This window comes from Triturus cristatus, chromosome 2_1 (genome assembly GCF_964204655.1).
Source record: "Triturus cristatus chromosome 2_1, aTriCri1.1, whole genome shotgun sequence".
NCBI lineage: Eukaryota > Metazoa > Chordata > Amphibia > Caudata > Salamandridae > Triturus > Triturus cristatus.
The window spans coordinates 631635076-631658300 of NC_140581.1; the positions used below are offsets into that span (position 1 = coordinate 631635076).

General features: G+C 45.2%; 1 protein-coding gene across 1 annotated transcript in view; it reads left to right on the forward strand.

The window, feature by feature from the left end:
* Window positions 1-23225, forward strand: part of PPIP5K2 (diphosphoinositol pentakisphosphate kinase 2) — a 1583220-nt gene that overhangs the window by 1073428 nt on the left and 486567 nt on the right. Inside the window, exon 25 of the mRNA XM_085632565.1 lies at window positions 7081-7144. Within this exon, the coding sequence (XP_085488691.1) occupies window positions 7081-7144 (64 nt within the window). The remainder of the gene's footprint in view (window positions 1-7080; window positions 7145-23225) is intronic.

Below are 23225 nucleotides of genomic sequence, written 5' to 3' on the forward strand. Positions count from 1 at the left end.
GCTGAGAGTGGTCCTTCTTCCTCCTTCGTTCGGATCTCTCTCTCTCTCTCTCTTTATCTGGTATATAGCTTTTTCTGTTTCTACGTCTCATACTGGTATTGTGTAGCGGCATTTTTTGGGGACGCCTTGCCTCCTGTTATCTTTTGCTCTTCCGAGCTAATTGGGTTGCTGTCTGGCTGTTCCGCCACAGCCTTCCCCATTGTCTGTCACTCTGTTGCCGACTCAGTGCTTGGGCACATTCTGGTGTTCTGTTGCAGACCCACCTCCCCCTGGAGGTATGGCTGTGGTATCTATTCTAAGCCCACCCATCCTCCCTGTTCTGCGCGAATTTTGCCAGGTGGACTTCTTCTCTTGCATACTTTCAGTTGCCATTGGGTTTCTCTCAAGGGTGCTCACATAGTTGTGTCCCTTTCTAAATTACCTTATGCGGCTGACTCCCTCCAAGGGTTTTCTTTCCTGTAGATGGTGCCTTTTCATTCGCTGTCATCAGGGAATTCTTCTTTTTCTTCTTCTTCTTCTCCTGCTGTATTCCTTTCTCTCAGCGTAGTTCCGCTTTTGCTTTTTCAATTATATGTAGACAGTGTCTGATACTGTCTGTTATGATGGTGTTTTACACCATCCGCCTTATTATTTTGCGGATTTTTCATCCTTTGCACACTGTTCCCATACTTTCACAGTTTTTGTTGGTGGCTCGGCATTGTGCCGTGGAAAGGTTTCTCCAAAGAAAACTGACGTCAGCGCGCCGGGAGGTACTTACATGACCTCGCTGACGTCACGTATGTGGGCGACGTCAGGGCGGGGTCGTATGGCGCCGTCCCCCGGCGCGCAGAGGTGCTGCTGGAAAGAAATTTCCGGAACCAGTCTGATGCCTGGGGATATTCTAAGTTAAGGAATCTGCGACTAGACGACGTCTCTATCAGATACATTGTTACTGAAGGTAAGTAACTCGTACGTTAATTCGGATTTAAGAACTAACAGCTTCATTTTATCAACAGCTCAATATTATAGGTGAACAAACAGCTCTTCATTGATATTCAATCCCAACTGTTCCTTACAATGCATTTCTAGGATGTAACATGATTCTAGTCTTCTCAACACTATCTCTCTCTGCCCCCCCTCTCTTACTTTCATAGGCACACTATCTGTTACACTCTATTGAAGTACCTTGTGGGGGCCTGCATGTGTTTTGTGAAACTGTTGTGCCACTGAATATGCGCTGTCATTGTTTTTTATTGCTCTAAGATGCTGCAGTATACGCTTGTGTACTGGTAAAATGGTGGTACCACCAGTAGCATTCCCCACCATGGGGAGCGTCCCCTTATTGCACTGCTTCTCAATCCCCAATGGTGGGGTTCAATCCAATAATAAATTGCTCTTGACTAAAGTCTTCACTTATCAATTGTTGAATTTATTAGTTGAAGCAATCATAATATTGGGTAGTCTTCATTCCTTCCAACTTGGTGCAGAATCATGAATAAAAAATGAAGCTCATTATTCTGTTCACATACGACAGCTGTACCATCCCAATGCATTTCGGACTGGTGTTGCCCTTCGTCAGGGGATAGGGAATCTGCGGAACAAATGTATTGTAGGTCAAAACGAATACCATTCAAACAAACTAAACTAAATCATGCCCATAACATGTCCAGAATATGTTTGCCAAGTCTAAAACCTGGGGTAAAGAAAATAAATAAAAACCAGGGTCAACCGATGGAATCATTAGGGGAGCACCACATGCAAAAGAATAGAAACGGTCACATCCATGCTCAATGAATAATACTCCTGTTGCAATAAAGACAATGAGTGGTTGTGCAAATCGCGCTAGTCACGTAACGAATTCCGAAAGTGCCATTAACGTCCAGTGCAACGCGTAGTAGCAAAACTTTTAGTCCTTTAAATGCCAGTGATGTGCAGCTAAGCTCTTAGCTGAAATGCCACATAATGGGCAAAACGTATTAATCTATAGAACACCCATGATGTACAACTGAGATCTTTGCTAAAACACCTTGGGGAAACCAGTGGAATCCGGTAAAGAGAGTGACAACGGTTAAAGCTGCCGACCTGAAAAATCAATTAATTGTATGTGGTGTACGGCGGAGCAATAAGAATGGATGCCGTGTGCAATCAAACAGGATCCCATAAAACATTAAAGACTGCCACATGCAGCCGGTTCGTATTACGTGCAAGCGGTAGCCTAAATGATCATTATCATGGAGTATATGCAGTTTAGAGATCCTATTACCGACAGTTTCTGTACGCGTCTTTTCTATAAAACACCAGTTAGTGACAGGTGTGGCTGATGGTTACAGGCGTGTTTAAATAGAAAAAAGTTGTCAGCCATAGAAATGGGACTGCAATGTACCTTGAGTGTGGGGACCATATTTGAAAAAACTGCTTAATACAGAGATACTAGAGTATAAGGGACATATTAGAAAAACTGCCTAATACAAAGACATGAAAAAAAGACTTCAGGTGGGGGCCATCTTAAGAGTATCAAACGCAACCGAAGCACATGTAAAAGGTGCACAGTAATCAATTCATACGAAACTCGATGTGTAATATATCTGTGTGTGAAAACACTGGTTGACCTTAAAAACAAAAATACGATAACCAGTAAAGTCACTATGAATCCCAGTTTAATCAAAGATAACTGAATTCCATCCTGTCTTTCAATCCATAAGGTATAAGTGTATCAAGTCTTTTGATCCAATAATTTTCTCTCTGAAGGAGGTGTTTACGATTGTCCCTCCTTTCCATTGTGTTGACTGTTTCCAAAATCATAAATTTCATCTGGCAGATGTTGTGGCCAAAATCCTAAAAATGTGCTGCAATGACAGATTTCCGTTTCTTGGTCCTCATACTGCTTTTGTGTTCATTAAAACTTGTTTTTATTTTTATTTCTGTTTTACTCGCATGGAAACTCGAGAAGGTATACAACATTCAAAGAGTCGCAGTTAGCATTAACTTTCAACAGAATCTTATTACCTTTGATGATACGGTTACAATTGTTACAGCTAAAACAGGAGACAGTACCTTTCTATGTAGATTTGGTGGTTTGCAGATGTTTCCGAGTCAAAAAATCTTCGACTTTTTTACTTCTTTCATATGCAAACAAGGGCAGTTCCCCAAATATTCCTTTAAAATCAAGTTCAGTTTGTAGCATAGGCCAATGTGTTTTTGATTACTTTTTTTAATTGTGTACTCAATGTAGAATGTTTGGTGATAAGAACCGGCCTTTTGGTTTGCTTTTTTTTGCGTGCTGGAGACAACAAATCTTGAGTTATTTTTTTAACAACGTTCGTTAGCTTCAGGGTACCCTCTGTTCTTGAAGTTTTCCATCATACCTTTCGTTTGATCCTCTAATGTATTGGAGTTGGAAACAATTATTTTAACCATGAGTAATTGTGAATATGGAAAATAATTTTTGAAGGAATTCTGATGGAAACTGTTAAAATGCAATGGTACTACCCACATATCATTTAGGGCAGTGACATGATAGGGCATACACTGCATATCCTGTTTTACAAGTAGAATTTTCTTTATTCTAATCGTTTTTCGAAATAGAGTTTTCAACTTGACCAGGTTCTTACCATTCTCACATGCTTTGCACTTGGTGCATCTTCTGAAACCCGGCTTGGATTTGAGCCAAGTACGTATCGTTGAGGCTACCTCGCTTTTAACTAGTAGGTCCCTTATAGATCTTGCTTTCCTGTATGTTATCTGCTGTTTATTTGACATACTGTTTCCTAATTTAGGATCTTTCTTGATTATATCCAATGTTTAGCCAAAGCTTTTCTAAGCATTATATGTTTGTCATTGTATGTAGTAATGAATCTTACACTTTCAAGGTCACTTCTCTTACTTTTGTTTGTTTTCTCTGAGAACAGTATGTCCTCCCTTTTTAACTTCGAGACTTTTCTCTGTGCCTCTTAGTGTTGGTTCTGTATACCCTCTTTGTTTCAATCTTGCTAACATGCTTGATTGTGTTTTTTCAAAATGTTCCTTACTGCTGCAGTTGCATCGTGCCCCGAGTAATTCCCCATAGGGGAAACTGTTCTTAAGTGCATAGGGGTGAAAACTCTTGACATGCAGGATGCTGTTCCCTGCTGTGGGCCTCCTAAACATCGTAGTATTTTTTTTTATTCTTTTACTGTGATCTGTACATCCCAAAATTAATTGTCGTATTGCTCAATTCACAGATAAAGCTAAGGTTTAGTAAGTTATGATTGATTTTTTTTCTTGAAATGCGCTGGCTGTATTTTCATCTCCTTTCCAAAGTGCAAAAACATCTATGTAGCGTACCCGTAGAATTATAACAAATGTTGCGACTCAAACACCATTCCATCATTTGTAAGATAATTTCATTGTGTTTGCAAAATGTCATGGCCCTAGCTCTTAGGAGGTGGTGTTGCTTTGAGATCATCTCTATGCCTTATACTCGTATAGAGTGATGTCACATCTAAAGAGATCATGAGCATGTCCTCCTCCCATACTACATCAAATATAAGTTTTAGAAATTCTATTGTATCTTTCAGGTAGGACTGGAGCTTTTTTACTAATGGTGTAAGAAATGGTGTATATATATGGACGTATTGTCAACGATACTTTCAGTGGCAGCTACTATGGGGGTTTCCTTGGTGGTTTAGTTTTGTTGTGTATTTTTGGGATAAGGTAAAACACTGGTATCTAAAAATGTCCACTCATCCCAATTAAGCAATTCTGCATTCCTCCATTCAGTCAGCTGATTGTAAAACTCAATTTCCACTCTTTATATACTTATATCAATAACGGCTTAAAGAGGACCCCTGATGGACCCTGACTGTGACCGATGTAAATTGGCAAACGTTTGTAGAATCTACAGATGTTTTTTCAACAGTGCAATTGACATGGCCTGTTTCTAAGAGAAAGAAACTATAGCTGTCACTAAAGACGTGTTAACTACCACAATTAGCACAGATGACAAGGCCTTGGAAAACATGCGAGAAGGATAAGGGTCAGTCGGTAGCTGGATTTGCAGCTAAGGATCGTCTTTCTCTTCTTCCACAAGAATAAATCCTAACTGAGATAAGAAGTAGACCTGGGCGTAGTTCGCCGAGTTTTGCTACACGGAACTTCGCGAAGTTACAAAAACTACTTTGCGAAGTTCCGCGAGTGGCGGAGTTCAGTGCGAACTGCAGGTTGTGCTGGTATTCCTGCAGCTCTGGTAGAAATTCTACCAGAGCTGCAGCTCATGCTCGCATACGATCGCGAACTTACTGTTCGCGATCGCGAGCGGGGGGAAAAACTCCACTGCACATCGCGAAGAGGAGTTTTCTGCACTCCTCGAGCTCAACGGAGTGCAGAAAACTCTGCGAACTCCGTGAACAGAGCAAAGTTCACCACCTAGGCCTAATAAGAAGCTATGTGCCTTCAAAAACCTTTCTTGGTTGAGTCTCACTGTAAATCAGTATGCCTCTACTGGGAATGTCTAAAGAAACCACTTTGCGTGCTCCCTCTTGACATCTGGGAGTGTGAGGGAAGTTATCCACTGTACTTAAACACTCACTAAACATTTTTTGGGAGTAATGCGGTGAACAAAAACCATTGGTAAGGTTTGTTAAAGTTAAAACTTTGTGAATATACACCACCTTCTCAGTCTCAGAAATAACCATGGCCACACCCATAACCGTAAAGCTACTGGAAGATATTAAGACCCTCATTACATGTGGCCTGGTGTTACGCGTGATATTTATTGTACCTGGTAAATGATACTGCGGCTACTTTATTAGGTGCGATAAATAACACCTATTACGAGTTTTACTCGTAAAATGTGAGCAGCGCGGATTTTGGTCCTTACTAAACCCAAATCATTATGTCCAGCTATGTTCTCGGCCTTTCCCTCTTGTTAAATTACACCCGTATGTACGGGGTGGGATAAAGCACGCAAAAATCACAATTCTGATATGCGCTTAACAGACGTTTTTGCCCACATCGTAAAATAACGGCACGCTCTTAATGAGAGCCTGAGCCTACGTGTCAGTTAGGTTCCAACGCCGGAAATAAATGTCTTCATTATTTGATACTATGGATCAACATCTATTAGCCGTGGCTGCCGGTAGCGTTTCTTGCTAGCTACATGCTTGGTATTCACATTGTCCTCTTGTTTTTTCTCTAGCACACAATAGCGTACGGTTCCAAAAGCACCATAACTTTGAAATTGGCTTAATTTAGGTTAAGTATTTAAAATCGAGGTTTGCCGTTTAGACACAGCCACTAGCGTTGTTCTTTAAGGGTTCGGGGTGAAGGTTTCAGTGTCCTCTCTGTCCTAAAGGATAATTTCGATGACAGGGATCTTTTGGAAAAAATAACCAAAAGGTGGCATCCATGCTTAGCTGAAAATGTAAAATGTTAAGTTTTATACTATAATCTGCAGATGTTTTTAATTTGCTAAATATGTTTCAAAAAGATATGATAGGAATTACAAACAACGAAATGGTAAATGAACTTGAATGATTTAATAATAGGCTTTTCCTTAAAATAAAGTACACATTTTTAGTGACCGTGTGTGACATAGGTAAATGCCATGTAACCCAATCGCCTCCATCCTTAATGCTGTACTAAATTCCCTTCTAAGGCTATGCAACTAGTCAAAGGGAGACAGGACTTAGGCATAAGTAAAAGCTGTAAACTGCCTTCATATTGCTCACTCGGGGCCATGCATGGATCCGTGCCTGTGTTGTGACATTGACTCTGTCAGTCTTTCTGTCTTTCCTTTTTCCCTTCTTCAAAAGCAGGTGCTGTATGGAAGTGTGGATTTGGTCCAACGTCATCATCTGTGTCTTCATCCTTCCTCTTTATTTCTAATGCCTGCTTTGTTCATTTTGTTACAAGGTCTTCATCTGTGACATGGACACTCATCCAAATGGGAATTTGCATGTTTTGTTGTATTTTATTTTGTTATAATTCGCACCTTTCCACTAACATTTATCATGCAGCTAATTAACCTTGTCTGTCTGGAAGAGGCCGCTGCTACGCAAGCATTATTCTTCTCCTGAAATAATTGCCCTACCTTCCCTTATTTCTTCTGTTTTTAATGTGCAGGTCCTGTCAGAAAATAGTCATTTACGAACAACAAGGCACTTGGAACAGAAGCACAGTGGTCTAGGTAAGTAATGTTGCAGGGCTGTAAACCTCAATACGCATGTTGGCTTGAAATCGCCACTTTTAAGTTGTGATTATCCTCAAGACTGGCATGTCATTGTACGTGTTTAATAAGTAATTAATTCAAGTCAAATTGCTCAATATTCCAGTGTGCTTAAGCATGTTTGCACGTGCACCTTTAAACGCACATGGCTAGCAATTAAATGTGGCATTGATGCATGAGAGCTTAGGCAAATGCGCAGTGAACTAGGATGTTTAGGTATGGACACTTTATTTTGATTAGACTAAATAACCGGTAATTTCCTAACTTTAGTTTGCCATGCCATGCATATAATACAAGTCTTAAAAAAACACACATGCATCATATTATGCTATTTTTAGCCACTCAGCTACCTGGACGTTTTGGGTCTCAGCCTGCACCTTTAAAACAAAAACAACAAAAAACGAAAGAAAACAACCCCTGGCCTAATTTCAGACTGACTTATTTCAATTATAAAAGCAATTTATGACTACAAATCATCCTAAAGTTTGTACTTCCCTTCACAGTGCATAATTTGAGCCAGTGGGTGCAAGTGTGACTAGTTTTTCTTCATCATACTATAGCCACGAGCAAGAGTAAGAAATTCAGAAGAGGAAAAAAGGAGAAGGAAAAAAAACGGGAAAACAGTGACAAAGGGGGGGAAGCTAGGATGAAAAAGAACCTACAAGAGTAAGCTATGGATGTGGATGGAAGAGGCATGAGGTAGAATCAACACTAGATAGCCTTTGTATCCCGCAACCCTGACATTCAGCAGTGCAGGCATTGAGACTTCCAGCCACAAATTCATGACAGAACCAGATGTGACATGGATGACTGCAGTGAAACTGTTTTCTTTTCCACACTGGAAACTAGTTTTATATGCACTTTTGTTTTTGCAAATCCTTAGCATCCAGATGCATAGTTACTGCCGGCTTGCTCGGAGGCCAAACTCCTGCAAAGAACGTGCCCTTTAAATGCTGAAAGCTGTGTAAATATCCACGTCAAACACCCATTGACCCTCACTTGGTCGATCAGGCATGATCAGGACTCAGGAACCTGCAATTTCTATCAGTAGGTGCACGTGAAAAGAATGAGGGAGAAGAAAATAAAATGTTTTTGAATTTTCCCGGGGTAGGTAATGGCTCCATGTTGTGTACTTGCCTTTAAAATCATCTCTATTTAATAGACTTCAAGCTGCAGATTCCTTACTTCAGAATTATCCCGACACAGGGGTTCTGCTGGAAAATTTCTGGATCCAGTTTTACGCCTGGAGATAATGCTAAGGTAAGGAATCCACGGCTAGTTAGTCTCTGCCAGATAAGGCGTTACTGAAGGTAAGTAACTTATTCGTCTGAGCACCACCTGCGGTCTTTCACCAAGAATTAAAATTAACCTGAGCAATCAAAGGTCAGAATTTCCTCGCCTAAGTGTATGTCTGTTTTTTTTTTTGTTGAAATTTTATTTATGGATTTCAAAAACAGTACAAATCCAAACAAAAAGCATCAAACTGTTAAATTGCCAGATTACTCGTTACAGGCCGCTCAGAGTAGTCATCCAGGAGTGTAAGACCAATGCTTTACACAACTGTTGAATTGCATCATGCCTGCCAACATGCCCGAACTCTACATATATAAAACATTCTTTCTCCTGATCTGTAATATTACACAGAGGAACAACCAATGACAAATGGTAGTGTAACATCCCACAGATAATGAAAGTAGAGTACATTTGAAACTTCCCAATCTTGCGCACTCATACCACTCCTGTGCGATCCTGTTCATCTTGAGTCATCAGTGGCTGCATTTTCGAGCAAATATTTCCTGTAAGGCCCTTATATGTCTTTAGGCGCACATTTTACCGGCATCTGGGCATTATAATTATCAGATTGTGTGGAACAGTAAGCTAAATCGGTGTGCCATTCCGCAATTGTAGGTAAGGGCCCCTCATCCACCTCATGGCGACTCATCGTTTAGCTAGGAGGAGTCCTATAGCCGCTAGCTTACGTACACTCTTGGGTATCTGTTTATCAAAGCCTAACAGGGTCACTAATGGGGGAGTCTGGAATAGTGTGCTCTAGCATTGTGTTTAATATGGTGAGTACCTCCTGCCAGAACTTCCTTATACCCGGGCGGTCCCATGCCAAGTGTGTAAAGTGAGCGACCATGGCTGAACATCTCATGCATTTACTGTCTTCTCTCAGGCCATATGTGCACATCCTTGCTGGAGTGTGTAGTAAGTTCTATGGAGATATTTGAAATGGAGCAGCCTATGCCGACCCTTTAAAGAAATCGATTTTGTTTTATTAAAACACCCTGACCATTGGGCTGGGGTAATTTCAAGCTCTAGCTCCATCTCCCATTCCAGCTGCTATTTAAGTTTAGTTTGTGTATCCTGGGCTTTGAACACTGCGTATAAAATTGATATTCCCTGTTGTGGGGCTTGTGATTGTATGCAAGAGATTGTAGAGCTTGCGGTTCGTCCAGATCTGGTCCCAACAGTGCACGCATGGGTCCCTGAAATCTGAAATACTGGAAAGCATCCAGAGGTGTAACTTGCCTGTATGGAGTGGCCAATTGCTCCCATGATTTAACCTTCCCTTCCAGGAAAATATCTCCCATCACCGTCATTCCTAGTTTGGACACTGTGCCAAGGATGGCCTTGTCGTCTTTGAGTGGGAGCCCATTGCACCACGCAAGGGAAGATTTGCTGAATAAATCAGTTTTAGCTGATGCTTGGTGGCAATCTTGGTTAACTGGTGTCCGGTGCAATTCCCTGGGGCCATTGTTCGCGGATTGATGCGAGACGGCCCAGTCAACATCCTTAGGAGAGGGACAGGGGAGATCATGTTATGTTCTATAAGGAGATGAGGTAAATTGTTGGGCCCATAAATCCAACCATGTGCGTGAAGGCTCTGTAATATCTCTCTAAGTCAGGTGCGTTCAGACCCCCCCTCTGAGTAGGGCTTCGTGAGGGTGTCCCACTTAACCCTTGGATGTTTACCCGCCCAAACCAGTCGTGATAGCAAAACCCGCAGTTTGTGAAAAAAGGATTGAGACAGGCTAATAGGTATTTTTGCAAACAAAAATAAAAAACGACGAAGCACCACGATTTTTGTCAGTGCGATCCGGCCTAACCATGGACAGGGAGAGCTTAATCCAATTCTCCACCACCTCCGTAAGCTTGTGGATTGCTCTACCGTAATTTTCAGAGAGCACCAGGTCAGTATCCTTATGAATTTTGATGCTCAGGTACCTAACCGGGTCAGTGGTCCATTCTAGGGGGTAAGTAGTCTGAACTGGAGTTGTACACAAGGTGAGCGGAAATATGAGAGACTTGTGCCAGTTAATGTAGAGGCCTGAGTGCTGACTGAAGCATTCTACTTCCTGTAGCATAGGATTTAAATTTTGTTCTGGATTTCTTATGTATAGGAGCGTGTCGTCTGCGTATTGAGAAATTGTAGGATTGTAGTTCGGGGACCGAATACCTCTATATGCGTGGTATTCGCGCATTGCGCACAGAACAGGCTCCGCTACCAAGACATATAGTAAGGGAGAGGGGGCAGCCCTGTCTGGTACCTCTGGTTATGTCAATTGTACGAGAATACATGCCGTTGATCCTCACCTGGGTTACCGGTTGAGTGTATAACACCCTGACCAATTGTATAAAAATATCGCCAACCCCAACCCTCCGGAGAACTGCATATAAGAACAGCCACTCCACAGAATCGAAGGCTTTTTCGATATCTATAAACAAGGCCGCAGCCTTTATCTGCGGATTGATGTGCGCTATGGTGCCAAATAAAGTGCAAAGATTACTTGTCAGAGACCTCCCCGGAACGAAACCAGTTTGTTCTGGACCCACTATTTTAGGAAGTAGGGGGGGGCTAGCCTGTTTGCCAGGATCTTCGTGTCCGTGTTCAATAAGGACAGCGGCCGTAAAGATGAACATTGTTTGGGGGGCCCAGGCTTCAGCATCGTAAATATCGTGGCTTCCCTCATCGATTGTGGCATACCTGTTTTGGCCATCTCTTCAAACATGATCATTAGTAGGGGCGGGCGGCAAATTCCGTTCCGCTCGCGGAACTTGTGAAATTTCGGCATTTCCGCGTGGAACGCGAAAATGTCACAACTTCTGCGATCCGCGGCGGAATGGAATTCGGGGGGGGGGGGGCATGAGGTATTTTTAAACCTCACCAGGAAGCACTAACGAGGCACAGACGGGCCAGCGAGCTCTTGAAAACACAGTTGATGGTCGCCGCTGTGCCTCGGGCTTCAAGCAGGGAAGTGCTGAGGGGCAGCAGAGACCGCGGTGGCCCCTCTGAGATGTGGTGCCTGGAGGTAGAAACGGGCAATTGGGCTCTTTAATTCACTGTTGATTATCGTCATCACAAATTGGGCAGGCAAACAGTGGAGCTGTGCAAAGCAGCAGAGACTGCAGCAGCTCCACTTACATGTGGAACAGCGGCAAAAACAGGCACGAAACCCACCCACAGTCCGGTTATTGCCACAGGTGTTCAGAGGTTCATTTCAAGCAAGGTCACGGTGATGTTGGGACCAGGGTAGGTCGATGGGCGGGCGGCCTCCCACATCCTCTCCCTTCAAGATTACGAGCTAAATAATTCACTGTTGCAGATCATCACCTCGGGCGGCAAGAAGCAGCAGAGACTGCAACACATCCACTTGTATTTGGAACTTTGATGTTTAAATAGGTGGAAAAATGCTCCACAGTGAACAATAAGTTGAAGTGTTTGAAGCGAAGAGGCACTTCTATAGTGATTATAGCTCACATGACTATTTTCATCAGGCCCTGATTTACTGCTTGCTAATGTCTGCTTATGCAGTCCTCGTAGAAAATCATATACAAGCCCTGGACGCCTCATGCAAATCCTTGATATTTCTACGGTGCAGAGCAGAGCGCTTTGGAATTAGTGAGCCCTAGCAACAAGGACCAGATCAGAGTCTGAGTGCTCCTTTATGAACTCAATGCTTACCTTCCATCCTGCCCCAGGGAGAGCACTTTATCAAATGTTGAGTTTATCATTAGCACAGATAAAAGGCCTGCGAGTGCTAAACTACCCTTGGGCCAACTGTGCACTATCCATGTACCCTGGTACATATGTGATGTAAAGCAGGGTGGAAGATTGGGGAGGGGTGCAGCACCTCACGAGGACAGGGCATTGCAAACATTCAGGTCTAGGAACTGCAGCATTGCAAGCAATCAGTGGCATTTCAGGGTCTCTGTGGGGTACGACAGCAACCAACAGGACCAGGGTCAGAAGATGGGTGTTTGGACCCCCACAGCCTGTCCAGCCAAGATGGCTGACTCTTCTTTTCACACACATCCAATTGTTGCCTAATCATGTGTGGGCAACCGAGGGGGTGCACAATGAGGCACAGCAACAGAGGTCGAGTAGGGAATCATAATCATGACCCAAGACAGTGGTGTAAAGCAAACAATTTTTGGTAAGTAGTTATAGCAATGAGATCGGCACAGGGTCTCGGGCGGGTTATGGGAGACAGGGTGCATAGCACGCCATTACCAGGTGAAAAATCCCATCTGGATTACATGCAAGCCACTGGGGAAAAGAATGGGCAAAAAACCCACTTGCAGTCTGAGAGCTTTCTCTTGTGGTCAATTGCTCACCTTTAGTAAAGTCGGGGTCAGAGCGATATCAGGACCAGGGTTGGGGGCTTTCTTATCTTTCTATATGGAGGGCTCTCTCAAAGCATCTTTGTTGCTTGTTTCCATTCCTCTGTCAGGCAAACAGGGGAGCGGTGTGTGACATGAAAGGTTGCCACGGGCCCACTTAAAAGTGATTAAAAAAACGAAGACGGCAGCTAGTGTGTGTTGATGATGAGGCTTGTCTGCAGAGGAGGCCTCTAGCATGCATGGCTGGCCACAGCGCACGTCCGTGAAATTTTAAATCTTTCCTGGCAGGATTCAATCGATATTTCTCATATGCCAGAGCCCCTGACAGATGTGTTACATGGAAGCTTCACCCCATTTATCTCTGTCCCAATGTTTGTCTGCGATGTGAGACTACACAATGATGTTAAAAAAAAAAACGAGCATCAATGAAAATCTGATTCGACATTTTGTTTTTTTTTGTCAAGGTAAATCAAATTCCCTGTAAAAGGACATGTATTTGGTCCTGGTCGTATTTAGAATTAGGTCAATGCCTTCCACCTTGATTTGTGTGGAAGTGTAGATTAACAGCCCCAGGCACGCGCAGGTTGCAAGATACGTGCGTTAAAAATTATTTAAGAAAAGGTCAATATAAAGAAAACAAACACCAGAACGCATGTGGGAAAAAAATACAAAAATAAAAAGCACCGCCCCACACACACTAGCGGTAGACTATAACGGGTGCAGCAAAATCTCCGCGAGCACGCGAAATTTCACGTGCTCGCGGAGATTTCTTGCTGTTTCGCAGAATTTTGCGCAAAACAACTTCGCAAATTCCGCCCACCCCTGATCATTCGATGTGGAATCAGTTTTTCTTGGTATGCCTTATAAAAGGCCACCGTTAAACCATCCGCCCCAGGTGCTTTTTCACTGGGCATATCCTTCAGCGTAGCACTGGTTTCTGTGGATCTCAAGGGGCAGATAAGTCGTTCCCTGTCACTGTTTGATAACCAAGTCATGGTTAGATTATCTAAATAGTCATCATCGGAATCCGGTGTGGATGCTCCCTTAGAAGTGTAATTACCTGCGTAGTATTCCGCAAAAGGATCTAAAATAGCCGGGGTGGCGTCCACCAATGCTTGCTTGGCATCATAAATGCTAATGCAAGCGCCATGAGACTCTTCGGAGTGATGTGTATTGCTCTATAGAAGTGACTATGACTTGACTAGTGATATGGCTATCTCCCCTGTGTGGTCTGATCGTCGCTGCCAAGGTGGCACTAGGTCTGTCGCCCTCTGAGTACACCCTAGCAACCGCATATTTCCCTAAATGTATAACTTCGTCTGCTGCAAATTCGTTATATTCACTAGTTTTTGCCCTGATCTGCGATAGTATCTGTGTGTCACCAGTGTCATGCAGCCTACTCTCCAGTTCCTTCAAAGCGCTTTCAATATTACGTAATTGGGTGCAGATAGATTTGAGAACACCAGCGTGTTTAGAGATCGTGATACCTCGGATATATAGCTTAAAGGCCTCCCAGATGGAGCTCATTGAAGTGACACTGCCCAGGTTGGTGAGAAAATACTCATCGATTGCAGTGCCAAGTTCGGTGCGGAACACAGCGTCTAACAAGGAATATTGAGAAAATCTCCATGCCCTCATGTGCCGAAGTGCATCGGGGAGCTCTATCTTTAGAAGCACTGGGGAGTGTTCGGAGAGTGTGCGAGCCATAAGTGAGTAGGACCGTATGGAGGAAAGCAAGGTGCAGGAGGAAAACCAATAATCTATCCTTGTGTGAATATCATGGGCAGCTGAGTAGTGAGTATTCCCTGCCCAGTGGAGACAGGTGACACTAAATATCCTGCTACGCCTCAGCATGCGTGATACCCGCATAGCCTGTGCAACGCGTGAGGGCGGCCTAGAGGACCCTCTAGAACAATCTAAATCAGGATTTTGGACACAATTAAAGTCCACATCCCACAAAATAGGCAGGTGCGAGTGTTGCATAAGCTTGTGGTGTAGAGCATGATAGAATTGCGGATCATCCTAATTAGGTCCATAGACCCCAACTAATAAGACATTAAAATGTTCTTTATGGCATTTTACCGGAGCGAACCTTCCGCCCTTATCCACTTGCAGGGACTGAATCTGAATACCTGAATTCCTGCAGAACCATATCAACACCCCCTAGCATGTGAGGAGAAACCTGACGCAATGCACGTGCCCTTCATGCGCCGTTGAGACAGTAATCCCGTCCCCACAGAGAGATGCGTTTCCTGCAGTATGGCTACATCCTCGTTGTGGCGGTATAAGTATGCCACTACTTTCCGAATTCTTCTCTGGTCATTTAGACCCCGGACGTTCCAAGAAAGGAAGCTAATTTCTAAACATTCATTGTTAGGTTTGGTCATAGAAAGAGTTAATCTGGTTGGAAGGCATGTCGGCAACAATAAGCATGAGCTGAACTGGTACTGCATATGCCACCCGTGAAAGCAAACAAAAAAAAACAACAACAATAAGAAACAAAAAAAGCCCTGAGACGCACCCACACCACATCAAAGAAAGTAGACATAGCGATCCACAAATTCCTGCCCCCACCCCTCTCTCTCTTCCAAAACGAAAACAACTCCCCAACTATGTAGCCCCAGGTGTGATACACTCAAAGCTATGGTCGCCAGACCCCAGGTGTTACTAGGGGGGTCTGTCGCCAATTCATACTGATATTGACCGACTGGTCACCTGGCCACCAGAGTTACTTTGTGTCTGCACACAACAGTAGAACAATATTCTCATGAGTCTTGACGAACAAGTGAGAACGTTTAGGAGTCAGCTACTAGAGTCATTAGTCACCTGACACTGCCAGCGGGGTACTCGATGTTCAAGTCGTTAAGTAGGCGAGACGCTTGGCTCCTGCGTGCTCTCCAGTGCAGAACTCTCCGCGGCGGCGGAGGTCTCCATCGATGGTGAGCTAGGCGATCTATTTGCTTGATCTGCACAGTACTTTTTGAGATCATGCTGCAAGCCGGGCCCGGAATCACATTGCGTACTCAAGCTCTCTAAGTTTGCGCTTTACCGGGCCAAATTTCTTTCGAGCCTCCTGAACCAGCAGCGTAAAGTCCGGAAACAAGGACAAATCGGAACCTCCATACTTCAGGACTTTAAGATCTCTAGCACGCCTCAGCGCCGCGTCCCTGTCCCTGTCCCTGTAATTGAGCAGACGGGCAATCAGAGTCTGATGTGGAGTGCCAGGGGAGGCAGTGGGCCCAACGAGCGGTGAGCCCGCTCAACGATGAAAACCTCAGAAAATGTTCCCCTGCCTAGCAGTTGCACCAACAGTTTCTCAACGAATAGTTCCATGTTGGCAATCGCGGTGGATTCGGGTAGGCCCAGAATGCGCGCATTATTGCGCCGTTAGCGCGCTTCGATGTCCTCGGCCTTCTCCTTCATGGCTGCCATGAGTTTCTCCATCTGCTTCTGTGTAGTACCCATCCCCGCCTGGGTGTCTTCTGCCTCAGAAATCCTACGCTCCGCCATGTCGATCCTTTCTGCATGTTTATCTACCCTTTCGGACATCCTGTCCACACGATATACCAGCGTGTCCATCTTAGCATCTATGGACGTCCAGCTGCACTACATGGCCCCTAGAATTTGGCGTATGTCCCCGTCAGGCACAGCGGGCTCTAGCGCAGGCTCCGATACCGTGGAGTCGCGGTCATCCTCTCGGTGCCTGGAGGGTTTGTGATGTTCAAAATGCAGTTTTATCGGTTTTGCGCATCTCGCTCTCAGGTGTGATTCCAATGCAGAAAAGGGCGCCTCAGACTCCCACGTGAAGATGGCAAGGTCTCTAGGCAAAGATAGTGCAGAGTCCACGAGCCGCAAAGCTGCTGCAGAGGCCCACCATTGTGAGTAAGGTACCCAACCACTTTAATGGCACCACTTGTGAGAGCGAGGCAGAGGGGATCACTGTGCACTATGATTGTATTAACCGGATCGCTCCTTTGCCGCTGCCCTGTTGTCCATGTGATAGCCTCTCGCTGCCCTGATCTACCGGGGTCTGCTCTTCATATGCGGCCCCTGGGGGGTAGGGGACGCGCTGCTTCAGATTATCCAGATACCCCAGGCCTCACACTCCACGGTCGTTGACAAGACTCCCAGCAACCCGACCATGCAGGCCCGGTAAAGCATAGCGCGCCCCGCCGGCCAGGGGATAGGTAGAGGCAGGCAGGACCGCTTCGGAATCCCAGGAGCAGCGAACACGGTCACCGGAACAACTAGGCCACACACCACTCCACTCACCTGCCATATGCCGCCAGCCGAATTTCTTGCGGTAGTAGGCTCCTCCGCTGAGGAGTGCTGACACCCGCCGGTGTACCGCAGGGGCAGCAGGCCGACGACTCCGACCTCCGCTCACTCCGCAGCCCAGATCGCTTGGATGGGAACAGTCTTCTGTGAATCTGGGCCCTGCGCCCTGGCGCTCGGGGGCCACTCAGTCCGATCGCCGCATTTATTTATTTTTTATTTTAGAAAATTTGTTAAGCGCACAAATACCCGAGGGTGTCTCGGCGCTGAGTGTCCACTATACATGTCCATGAGTATTTATTGTTTGAACAGCCAAGTCTTTATCTGTTTGCGAAAAGAAAGGAGGGAGGTACAGGTTTTGATGTAGAGTGGAAGACTGTTCAATAGTTTGGTAGTGGTCACTATAAAGGACCTGTCGCCCCATGAGGCCTTCTTAGTCCTAGGGATCTGCATAAAACCGGCAGAAGAAGATCGAAGGGATCTGACAGGATTGTAGGGGCAGAATGCGTCCTTTAAAAAGGCCGGGCCTTGAGAGTGAATTGCCTTATAAGCAATACAGAGTGCTTTGAATTTCGTTCTTTTCTTCACTGGCATCCAATGAAGCTGTTCAATGGTGCCAGAGATGGAAGTATACTTGGGGGTGGCCGTGATCAGTCTGGCCGCAGCATTCTGCACCAACTGTAGCTTCTTTAAAACTCCTTCCTGAGCATTGACTAAGAGCGCGTTACAATAGTCTATGCGAGATATAACTAGTGCACTGACCAGTCATTGTGCAGTCTTCTCGCCGGTGAGTGCACGGAGCCTGTCCCAGCTCCCGAGAACTGCGTCAGTCTGCCCACTGAGCGCCCCGCCGAGGTTGACCAGTACAGGGGATGCAGTCACTACGGATGACTCCCACGAACTCTGTCGGAGCCACGTAGTTCCGACCCCGTGGAAAATGTCCGCTGCCGGTATCCACAACGATGTACGTGCGCAGATGTCCGCTGCTCGACAGGATAGGACTGCAGAGCTCCCAAATTTGCACAGAGTGTGCAGTGTAGCTTCCGATAATGGTGCCCTCGTTTTTAACGTGACTAGGTGACCCGAAGGTGGCAAATTAAAAAGGATAGTTCAGGTGACTGCCGGAGCCTGGCTAATCAGCGACCATCTTAAAGTCAGGCTAGCCACGCTTCAAGTGTATGTCTGGTTCTTGCTGCCAGGTATTAACCTGCCCCAAGAGTCAGCATTAACTGATTTTCTCATTAACCTGTACTAATTCTTGGAGAAGTCTCAAAATAGCCTCTCCTCAACCTGCTACCTCTGCAACCCTTGCGCTGCTGTTTTTGAAGACTGCATTTTTGACCTGCTGCTTGCCACCGCTTCAGTATCCAATCAGGCTGTGACTCCAATTCCATTTGTGCCATGCCACGCATTGTCGGCCTATGTGTGAACTCCAGAACGTGACTCATCAGAAACTAGTGACGTTGGATATGCTCATGTCTTGCCATTGTACATCAACTAGTGGGCACCATCATTTCCCCTAAAAATATCTGTAGTACTTTAAAAATTGATACTACGAAGAATCCCTGTTGGAATGTCTACCGACACATTGGCTAATGATACCGCATTTTGGAATTCGTTCTCAAAACAGAAAAATACTTTTTGCAGTGAAATGAATCTTTGATGGGACCTCTGTTACCCCGTAGCAGCAACCCACTTTCGCCCTAGCAATGACCAGTCAGTGTTCTGACAAACACCACCACCATGTATCTTAATGGTACTCATTTTATCGACCTCAGATGAATGAATGGCTGAATGGACCCGCCGGGATTTGAACCTGTGACCATGAGGTCGAACACAGGCCCCTGCAGTTGAGGCATTAGTTGAAGCATCCACACAGGACCGTTAAACCCTAACTGTTTAGGGTATCACTGGACTATATGCTATTTTGATTTAAATTGTTTTCATCCAAAATATTAAAACCAAACTTGTTTCGCACAGACACTCCTATTAATAGTGAATTTAGATCATGCGTACATTTTTGGAATCTTTTTATCATATTAATCAAAATTTGGGTTATTCACTAATTTGGTCAGAATACATTTAATTACCTATGCATTTTGGAATCCATTTACTCCATCAGTGTTGTGTTTCTCTACTGTTACAAACACCTATCTTTGAGAAATACTCAATCAGTTATCATTACTTTGAAATTATAGATCACTGTAGTGTAATATACAAGTAAATAAGTACCTCAATACTTCATATTAATCAACATTTTAATCTGGGTTGGTGATCTATCAATAAAAACTATTTAAAAATGTCAACTTATTCATTATTGTAAGTCAAAAGCATCAAGTCCATCAATGCTAAGCCTAGTGTGTTAGTCACTCTTAATAAGGTATACTTTGATCGCTCACATTTGTGTTGTCATAGTATTTTTGTGTCATTAGGTACATCTATTTTGTGCAGTCTCATCAATATTGAACTGGAAGTAGTTATTCTGTTCATCCTATTGTCAAGTATAGTCGCCAGGGGAGTTTCTTCATATCTCTTAGTCCTGCCATCTTAAAATTTATATTTTCTATCTGTTTGTATTTAAGCAAGATTTATAACAGTATTTTCCAACTAAGATTTGTATTTTACTTAACTTATAATTATTTATTTACTTGAAACTGTCTTGTCAAGATACCACCCATACCGAAAGTATGCTACTATTCTCTTTCAACATTCTATATATTTTTTGGCCCTTCCCATATTGTAAATAGCATGCCACATTCCCTCTGCATTCAATCTCTTTCAGGCCGAATTCTGTATTTCGTTAATCAAGTATCCTTTTCTTCTGTCCGAGAGAGCCTTTGTTTATTTCCTCCACTCACTTAAGGTCTCAATTCCTCTACAATTTCCAATGTAAATTGTAATGTAGTGGGACCTTTGTCAATTAAGTATCTAGCATCGGACAATTGTCTATCGGGTCAGAGATGCTGTTGTTGTGGGGCCTACATGTTCTCTAATCTAAATGGGTAGCGTGTATTATAAATCTCATTTTGACAATGCATGGAAAAAAGAAATACCTTACTCCATATTTGTTCAGAATATAATAGATTCTGTCCTCATCTAATGGAGACTTTTAGCTGCAGATTCCTTGCATTATAATATTCCCTATTCCCATAGGAGTTTTCGAGCAGTACTCCTATGCACTGGTAGGTGTCGTCGTTCTGCTCCACTTCGGCGCCTTCCATGCCAGAAGAGATGTGTGCTGTGCCTATATAGGCGCCACCCCGGCGCGCTGTCGTTGGTTCTTTCCTTTCTGTCCCAGATAGTACTGATCTGTGATGAGCTACCCTCAGTCACTTTTTGACAGTTTTTTCCCCGCCAATTTTTTGGGAACTTTTCTGAGACGATTGTTGTCATCTCGGTCGAAGTCATAGGGTAAGTACTACCACAAAAGAAGTCCAAGAAAGCAAAGAGGTCTTCGACTTCACCACGCCCGTCTAAACCCTCAGACGAGACGTGAGAACGTTGGCACTCCAGTCCCTGCGCTTTGGGGAAGCAGTGACAGGGACCACGCCGCGCTTCCCTCACTTTCTCGAAGTCGGAGTGACAACCACCCACCTGAAAAATTTCTATGATGCCATTCACCTCATAATTTTGCGGCCCAACCCCTCTTATGCACTGTCAAGCCCCTTAGGTTCGGGAGGGGCCCCCACTGGATCACTGCCGGCGGGGTTTTCCCCTTGAGCCATTCATGTCCCTTGGTTCCGGTGTGGGATCCAGAGCGGTACCGCCTGCAAGATCAAGACTGCGACCTTCATCAGCACCTGCTCCAGTACAGACTCTCCGAGCACTTCTGACGCCCCCCACAGCGGCGCCAGCCCCATCGTCATTCCTGACTCTGATACGAGGCTGGATTGGTGTCTTCAGACACTGGTTCCAGCAACAACCGGGACCATGCTCCCTGGATTGAGCCAGTGCCTTTTACATTCGACAGGCATGGAGAGGGAGACGAATGGGAGGGGTCTGATGACCCTTATGGATACCAGCACCCCCTAAATAATACTGAGGGCAACTGGTTTGAGGAACTGGATGATGCCGGGGGTAGCACCTCACTGGGTACTGGCTTGGTCTTTTTGCCTAACGTGGCTACAGAGAAGGGTGCCTCATTCGCTATGGTGGTGCTTAGGGTGGCTGAGGTCTTTGACCTTCAGTTGCCCTCAGTGGCAGTCAAGACGAACGTCTTGAAAGAGGTGCTTCAGCCAGTTGTTGTTTCTTCTGAACCTTTAGTTCCCTTTAACAAAGCTGTTACCGATGTCCTAATTGGGGCCTAGTCTAAGCCCTACTCTGGGGCTCCTCTGCACAGAACAATTGCCCACTGCCATAACCCTGGTCCTGGTGAGCCCAGTCTCCTTACCCAGCACTCCTCCCAGAGAGCTCGGTGGTCCACCACTTCTTCTCTAGAGTCAATCCTGGCTAGTTCCCTAACACTCCACTGGCTGGGGTAATCAAGAGGCTCAATATCTCTGGGAAGAGGATATTCTCTTCTACCAGCCTAGCACTGCGTTCAGTGAACACTGCGTGCCTTTTGGACGATACTCCCATACGATCTGGGATTCAGTTGCACAAGTGCTGCATATGTCACGGAGGAGATCCGAGCCATACTCTCCCAAGCTATTTCTGACAGGAGTGATGCAGAAAAGTTCACCATACGATGTGGACTAGACACAACAGACTCGCTGGGCAGAACAATTTCATCGCCAGCGGCCCTTAGGCACCACGCCTGGCTGAGAACCACAGACTTTTATGGGATTATCCAAGCCACATGGTACAGGTAGCCTGAGGTCGAGCCAGTCCTGCACCTCGCCGTCAGCTGTATTCATGGGCACCTAGCGGTGGGCACAATACGCCATCACCTGCATCACTTGAGGTCGATAACATCCAACCTGTAGGTTTTACAGATTTTCCACCCCTCCCCTAATGCTACCTACTTACTGCTGATGTAGGATTAGCTCTCTTTGCTCCGTCAGGAAGTGTTGGTTCTTTTGGCCAAAGGAGCCATCAAGAGGGTGCTGTCATCAGAAGTAGGTAATGGTTTCTAGTCCAGTTACTTTCTGGTGCTTCCAGAAGAAGTTGTTCAAGATGCTCACCATAGCTCAGATCCTGTCTGCACTGAACTCTGGAGACTGGATTGTAGAAATGGACTTGCAGGATGCATATTTCCACATCCCCGTCTTGCTTGCCCACAGGGTTTGCCTGTGGTTCATGGTGGATCAAGAGCACTCTGTTTGTGGTGCTCCCCTCTGGCTTCACCAACACGCTTCAGGTGTTCACCAAGATAATGGTGGTTGCAGCACGTCTGTGGCGTTCAGGGGTTGTAGTCTTCCACTACCTCGACAGTTGGCTGTTGAAGACTGGTTCGCCCCAGGTAGTCTTTTCCCACCTCCAGACTACAGTGGACCTCCTGCCTTCACTGGGGTTTTCTATCAACGTGCCAAAGTCACATCTGACTCCCTTTTAGATGCTCCCTTTCATCCAACGGCGAGTTCAGGATGTTCAAGCTATGATACCGATGTTTCAGCCTGCATCCTGGATTTTGGTGAGACTGACTCTGAGGTTGTTGGGTCTCATGGACACTTGTATCCTGCTAGTGACACATGCCCGTTGGCATGTCCGAGGACTGCAGTATGGCCTTCAGTGGCACAGCATCAGGGCAATCTCTTCGACATGATCCAGATCTCGGAGGGAACTGCAAAAGACATGCAGTGGTTGCTGATGAACCACAATTGGGTCAGCTACGGACCCCTCTCCCTTTCCCAACCAGTGCTAAATGTAGTGACAGATGGGTCACTACTGGGCTGGGGCGGCCATCTGGGAGAGCTGGAGGTCTGAGGACCCTGGTCTCCAGCGAAGTCCAGGCTTCACATCAGCCTGTTGAAGCTTTGGGTGTTCCGTTTGGCACTGAAAGCCTTTCTTCCATCGATCAAGGGAAGGCTGGTGCAGATGTTCATGAACAACCCCACCGCCATGTGGTACTGCGCCTCTGGACATTGCAGAAACGTCAGGGCATTTCCTTGGTGGTTCAACACCTGGCAGGCCCTCAATGCCAGGGCGGACAAACCCACCCATTGATGCCTAGCAGACCACGAATTGTGTCTCCATCCGGAGG